The 7,427-nt window shown below is 42.3% G+C and overlaps 1 protein-coding gene and 1 long non-coding RNA gene across 2 annotated transcripts in view; one reads left to right on the top strand and one right to left on the bottom strand.

Moving 5' to 3' along the window:
* LOC109301170 overlaps positions 1-1,142 on the top strand; it is a 6,580-nt gene extending 5,438 nt beyond the window's left edge. The window contains exon 2 of the long non-coding RNA XR_002098458.1: positions 161-1,142. This is a non-coding gene — a long non-coding RNA (uncharacterized LOC109301170). The remainder of the gene's footprint in view (positions 1-160) is intronic.
* A 4,088-nt stretch (positions 1,143-5,230) lies between these two features.
* MGST2 (microsomal glutathione S-transferase 2) overlaps positions 5,231-7,427 on the bottom strand; it is a 28,363-nt gene continuing 26,166 nt past the window's right edge. The window contains exon 5 of the mRNA XM_019522110.1: positions 5,231-5,648. Coding sequence (XP_019377655.1) covers positions 5,516-5,648 — 133 coding nt within the window. The 3' untranslated portion in view covers positions 5,231-5,515. The remainder of the gene's footprint in view (positions 5,649-7,427) is intronic.

Here is a 7,427-nt window from a genome sequence, read left to right as displayed (position 1 = left end):
GGGAAGTTGGGTGATGAGGGCTATGTCTCTGTTGTCTTTATAAAGCTTCCTCCAAATACTCCATACTGGGACCAAGTACTAGGGAGGTAGATTTTCATAGGTTTGGGGGTTTTTTCTTACTATGGTGCTGATGTATATGTAAAGTTTAAAAAAAAAAAAGGTAATTTGTAAATATGTTTTTACAATTCTGCAGATATCACTGGGTCTACTATCTGTAAAATATATACATATAAATATATATATATAAATATATATATACTGTTTGTTTAAAATAGAGTATTTTTATTTCATTCCTTAACTCATCCTTACTGCAGTGGTATTGCACTTCAGATGACGTCTAATTACTAATTTGTACTGTATCCCAGACAGCAACTTGCTCCATTTTATTCAGATTTTTCTAGTTTTCTGTTTTTACTTTGTACATTAAGCATTGCTTATTTCCTTTTGAGACCTGTACAGAGCTCTGAAAATGTAGAAATGACCTGATGTTAACATACCACTTTTAAAGAAAAAAACAAAAACAAATAAAAGATTGTTATCTGAATTTAAAAACAGGTTGATTTGGAAAGTTCTCCCTCACAGAACCTCAGAGTCACCATAGTACCAGGTACTAGCACTATTAGCTTAGGGCTTTGGTGGAAGGAGAGTAATCTACTTTAAAATAAGGGGTTGGGGTTTAGGAGCTATTTTATCCGGTTGTGTAGCCATAAGTTAATCAGTAGATAGAAAGAGGCAGAATCTGTCTGGGTTTCTGGTTGCAGGAACGAACCAATAGTTTTGTTCTGCCATCGGTCTCTGTGGAGCTACATAGTAGTTAACACTGCCAAAACTTTTAATTGTAAGTCATTTTCACACTTTCCGGAGCACTCATTTTTTTATGCTTATTTTTTCCAAGGTTGGACTGTGGTTAAAGGAGATTTTTATATTAATTAAAAGTGTGAGCGAAATCACTTCAGTCCTTTATAAGTTACCCAAAGGAGGACCGAAGAAGGCTATCCCTACTGTAGAAACAAAGCAAATTGCACTCATTGAACAAGGTGACAGCAAATTCACGCATTGTTTGTGTACTTCTCACCTGTACTGAGTCTGTTGCTTTTGACTGGTTTGGGTGGCATACTTTAAAAATAAAAAGATCAGCTTTTTATTGAGGGTGATCAGGATCTGCTGGGATCAAGCCCTTATTTTATATAAAGTATATTTAAGTTGTATTATAATAGCAGCAATTTAATTTCCCTTCTGCTTTCCTTGGCAATAATAATCCATTTCCCTCCTTGTGAGTGAGTAACTCAGCCCTTGGATGTGGACTGTAGTTTATCCAGCTGAGAAGCATATTATTGCCCTGTAAAACAAGAGGGGAAATGATATGAAAACCAGTATATTCCACTGCTATAATTCAAAACTTCTTGACTATTAGTCCTGCCCCTGCCACTGAGCCACTGTGTGGCCTTGGGAAATCTCTAGGCTTGATTCTTCTCTCAGTTACGTTATCGAAGCAGTGGAATTCGATTAATAAATAAATAAAGCCAATATGCTTATAATGAAAGTCATACCTACTTACCTGCCTGTTTCAGAGGGATGTTAGTGTTTGTCCAGTAATTGATAAAATTGCTTAAGTGGATGAGTGCGTTTATCAACCGCATCACCCTGTCAATAATTTTAGGTAGCCTGCTGCCAAACTCTAAAAAGGAAATGCATTGCCTATATTTTTGGCTCCTCCTTTATTCTTTAACACTGTTCTTCAGTGCTGTTGAAGAGCTGCTGCTCTATTACACTACAAAAGTGGCACCTTACTTTGGAGCATGAAGTTATTCCTACACAGTTTGTACTCCAGTTTGTGCCTTTTATAAAGTGGTGAGGGTCCTTTGGGATGTGATACAGGCATAGTACAAGACTCAAACTAGGAACAGAATAATACATGAAGGAAGATGTGTCTGAGCACTGATAACAGTGGTTTTGTGGATCCTCTGGGATATGCTGTACTTCCCTGATTTAACTTGGTTTCCTACCAGCTCCCCTCTCAGTCTTCCTGGAGGCAGCACTGCCTGGCTGTGACTTCTCAAGGCATCATTTTGGCAAAGTGAGTTTTTTCTCTCCTTCCTTCTTTAGCACTCCAAGTCAAAGTGCACTGAAACCAACTGGAATGGAGACTGGATAAGGCCCTTTACCATCTGTTTTTTTCTCCTGGTATCATAAGGTAAGAGAATTCCTGTATCCATAGCTCTTTCAAGACATGGCCTCAAGATCCCCCTGCAACCATATCTACCCATCCCCTTGCCCATTTCCCCCACAAAGTTGTTGTTTATTATGTCTTCCCATAATATTCTTCTTTAGTAATCTTGGCTGTAGCATTCCCTACCCCCAAATGCTAGATTATGCCTTGTGATCAAGTAATGGCAGCTGGATAACAATGTTTTTCAACTTCCACACTTTTGTATATGTAGTGTACTTTATCATTGACCATCCTGTGGCAGGCTATTGGGAGCCTGCTCCTATACTTTCTCAGTGTGCTTCAAAGCAGGCCTTACATGCATTATATAGGCCTGAATGACCACAACTCTTAAGTATTTTGTAGCTAAATCCCATTTTCAGGCATATGATAGAAGAGTTCTCTGCTGACTGGTTCTAACTTACCTGTATGTATCGTTACCCAAATAATTAGAATAATCATTCTAATTTTATTTAGACCCATCTTGGTGTATATAATAGCTTTACCTTCTCTTCTTCTGTCTTGTTTATGTCCCCTTCAGCACCCTGCTCTGAAAGCCAGATACACCACAATGGGGTTTTTTCCTTGTAACAAAAAACATTTTTATAATCATTTTGCTGTTTGTTATCATTTCATGACTCTCTGAGCTCTGGTTGTGCTGGATCTCTTGCTTAGTCCCTCCCATAGCTCAGCCTTCAGTGCCTCACTAAGGCTAGGGACAGACATTCAAAAAGCCTGAGCCTGAATTGATTCAATCTTTACAGGTTAGTCTAACCTGCAAAGCTTGAACCGATTTGGAGGTGGATAGACATTCCCCTTTCTAGGAATGTCAGGCTAGTTCTCAGTGGGGTGCCAGGGGGCACTTGAGCAGCCCTCCCTCCTCTTCCACAATGCTGAGCTGAGGGGGGCTTGGCAGGATGCTCTGATTAGAAAGGGCCCACCCCCCCATTGATAACCGAGCATTTATCACCTCTGTTACCAGCATTAACATCCCGTCAGAAAAGAAAGTCTCTCTCATTAGTTCAAGCTCTTTTTAAACAGCTTTTTCCAAGGAAGGAACCTTACCAGCAACCTGCTGATTAGCTCCAAGAAGGTGTAAGTGGACACTGTCCTGTCTGCCTTCCACAGACACCTCTCAGCCACATGCTGGCTATGGTCCGTGCTGTGGGAGAGAGGAGGGAGGGATCTGTGCTTGAGCAGTGAGTGGTGGTGGTGGTGGGGTGGGGATAGGGCAGAGATAGGGCGGAGATAGGCAGACACTGTTGTGCCTGCAAGTCTCTGCCAGAGCTTTAGCCAGGGAGCAGAGCGGAGGGGCCAGCCCAGCTCCCTGGAGCCCCCAGCCCAGCCAGGATGCTGAGGGACTCTGGTTTAACTTAAACCAGGAAGGGGTCTGGGACAGACACTGCATACACCAGTTTGACCCCAAATTAGTTAAGTCTGATACTACATTTAACCAGGTTTATCTCAAACTGGTTTCAGCCATTTTCAAACTGGTTTATGTACAATGAACTTCTGTTCTGTTACAGATTTAAACCAGCTTCTGATCACTTAAACTGATTTAAGTGTAATGTCTGTCCCTAGCCTAAGAGTTAATGAAGTAGACACAACTGATTAACTAGCATCTATGCCTTATCAGGGCCTGTGTTGGTTCCTGAGCCTGTAGGATGCCGTATTGGCAGACCCTTGTTTTCATTTGGGCTCTGCCAACCTGTCACCCCCAAACTGAACAGCTTAGACACATCATTTATGACTTCTAACCCTTCCTGGGAAGTGGCAACCATCTCAGGATAGCCATGGGGGACAAACCCATTCTGGCTTACAGATACCACCCCCAACCTGCAACAGTGTCTCTCAAGCAAGAATACCTAATGCCTATGCCTATTCTTTCCAAGGTATCAGATCTTGTTCTGGACCCAGATGCCAGCTGTACCTCCTCATCAATACAGATTGCATCATCACTAGATCAGATAACATGGATTATGACATCTAAGGTTCATTCATCTGTCCTCTGCCATCGTACACACCTTTACCTGCTTACAGTCCCCTTTGCTGTTGACGGTGTACAGACAGGGTGGTCCCAACATGAAAGAATGCACACCAATTCTGACATAGATGTCAAAAAACACACAAGCCTGTGGCAGAACACTTTATCCTCCCTGGACATTACATCACTGACCTCAGAGTAGATGTTCTTAGCCAACAAAACTAAAAGTCAGCTTGAACAGGAAATTGCGGACCAAGGAATCCACAGACTGGATTATATTAAGTATGGTCTAAAGACTGGATTCTTATCCCACTACCTGGATTGGTTTTTAATAACTCCTCAGTGTCCCTCAGTGAGTTACCTGCTTTGTTTTTCACTCTTCTACCCACTTCGCCTCTCTCAGCAGTACCTGCTCCTTTTTCCACTCTCTTCCCTTCCCTTTGTATTCTAATCACTTTATACTTAGAAGCTCTGCTTCCTGCTATGCTTCCCTTCATAGCATCTGCTGAAGTAAGCTGCTATTTATGAAAGCTTATGCATCTCTGATTTAGTTATCCTATAAGGTACAAATATATTCTGCTTTTGCCTGACTCCAGACTAACATGGCTAACAACCTGTCTGCATGAGAACAAGGATCTGCCTGCAGAGAGGTCCCAGTTCATTGAAATATCCCTAGCTTGGAGATGGTGTTGGAAGACTGTACTTAACTTTAAGGGCACGTTTAAGGTCCACTAAACTCAGCAGGATAGAAGCATGTGTTCACAGTCAAGCATGTGTTTAAAGTACTCCCTTGAATGGGGATAGACGTCAATACTTGCTGAAGTACTCTTTGGATTTGCGTCTGGAATCATCCACAGGATTAGGACCAGAGATTTTAAGTGCCTAAGTTCAAGGACCAAGTGTTTCTTTGTGCTGACACCACACTTCCTGAGAACTAAAATAAAGGACAGAAAAGGAATAGTACTGATGTGTCAGCAGCATTGAAGGACCTGGAATAAGAAGCCATTTCTTGGTGACACTGCTTTAAATAAGCCACTCTATGCATTAACCGTTTCTTAGTTTAATGTAATTTTAATGTTGTACAATATTGTGCCTATATCCAGTTAAATGCTTAGCTAAATAATGCAGCCTCCTGCCTTAAATTCTTTGTGTATGCCTGACAAACTCTTTTTATACTAGAATATGTGTAAACAAAGGCCAGCATTTTATATTACAATGGACTGTTAGTAAAGAAATCTGGATGTTTTCATTCCATCTGATGCAGCTCGTCTTCCTTTTAATGTCCAGGGAAGGCTTCTGCTTTATTTATTTATAAAAGACAATCTTCAGAGCAATTTACGTAATTTCTTTGCAACGCTGAAGTCCAGGTATTCATCCAGAAAGCTATTAGCAATCCCAGCTGTACCCAGTGCCAGCAACATGATTAGAACCACCAGAGTCAAAGAAAAACCTGTTAACCTGGAGGATGGAAACAGAAAGCAATAGTATTACCAGAGGTTCACACTATGTCTGTTGTGAAATGCTTTGGTGCCCACCACTTGGTGAGAGCTGTGCAGGACTGAAATGAGCCACTGATTAAACAAGCTGACAAAACATCTCATTTTCATCAGAAGGTTTGGGGGGGGCGGATTTGCAGGAAAAAACAGCAAATGAAATGACAACGGTGATGCTATTTCCCTTCCAGATAGTTGCGTGAAAATGTGCTGTTTGGCCCAAGGTGGGATTTACCATTCCACAGCTTGAACAACAATGACTAAAGCCATAGAGGTTATGTCTGTACTGTCTCCGCAGCAATCCCTATACATGCTGCGTGCTCAGAATCTGGACTTAACAAAGGCATTTGGTTAACCACATGCACTACTAGCTCCCTGAGTTCATGTGCTGTGGTCAATCAACTTGTGTGGGCTTTTACAGCTCCAGAGGGACCACATAAAAGTCTCAAAGCTTCCCACGAAGTATGCAGCTAACAAAGTATTTTAATCCCTTCTAGTTTACAGAGAGCCAACTGCAGCAGAGACAGTGACTTGCTTAAGGGGGGAAAGGTGGCGGTGCTGGAATGAGAACTCCGAATGTCCTGCTTCACAGGCCTATATACACAAGCAACTCACCCACAGGTCTCTCCCAGAACCTGGGAACTGCGTATTAACACTGGCACCTGAGATTATGATTTTTACTGGGGAGACCGGGGTAAATAGACATAAAGAACATTCTTTTTGGAGACATCATCTGGTTCCTGCCACAAGCAGAAGAGGCAGAGGCAAAGGAAAATGAGAGGGAGAAGTTAAGCCAAAGTTTCCAGGACTCAGCAAGAGCAAAGCATCACCAAGGAGGTTGGGAAACACTGGAAAACCCAGCACTGACTATAGGCAGGCTGAGGCCTCGAATGCTTCTCTCAAGAATTTATGTGTAAAGCTTTTCAGTCTAAGTAAGACCCATCAGTAGAGGATTTTTCCAGCTATAAGGGGGACATTGGAAAAAGGTATTTGGATACCTGTAATGCTGCAGGCTACTTGTTTGAACATAGTGGTCAGATGATGCCCCAAAGTCATCATCATCTGAGGAAATGTTGGGGAAGGGGAGGGAAGAGAGCTGCCAGTTCAATTCTGAATGAATAAGTGTTGCCATTATAGCTGGCCCATTGTCATTCAGAGTTGAGAATTTAAGTCAGGACCAAGGACGCATAAAGACTCCTCACCACTGGAGTGGCTGAAAGTAGGGCTCCCAGTATGGGGAAACTGGCACTGCTACCATCTGTGTTGTATAGTTTTGGGGCCCATTTCTGCAAACCTTACTCGCACTAGTCCATACTTAACTGAATAGCCCCACTATACCAACAGCAGTGAGCTTACAGACAAAGACTCTTTGGCCATGTTTATACCGCTTCTCTCTTGGTGCCGTGTCCACCCAGCGGAAATACATCCCTCCAACTTATCTGTCCCCTCCCAGGACTGAACAGGTAGGGTTTATATCTTGCACAGAGAACGTAGGGTCAGGAGAGAAGCAATATAAACAAGCAAGCGTGTCCATTTGCCAGGGCTGCTAGTCTTGCTCTCTACAGCAACAGTGCACTAAGCTTTAAGAAATGAGAGCGCTTCACCAAAATAACAAAGTGCAGTGTCCCGTACAATAACAAAACCTGGCACTACCTTCATGTTCCCTTGGGACTGATTGAAGCATGTGCGCCAGACAGACATAGAAATGGGTGGGTTAATTTCTTCAGTTTGATCAGGCCACATG

Source organism: Gavialis gangeticus, unplaced genomic scaffold (assembly GCF_001723915.1).
Source record: "Gavialis gangeticus isolate Ggan-Ray unplaced genomic scaffold, GavGan_comp1, whole genome shotgun sequence".
Lineage (NCBI taxonomy): Eukaryota > Metazoa > Chordata > Crocodylia > Gavialidae > Gavialis > Gavialis gangeticus.
This window is presented reverse-complemented; position numbering and strand designations above follow the sequence as displayed.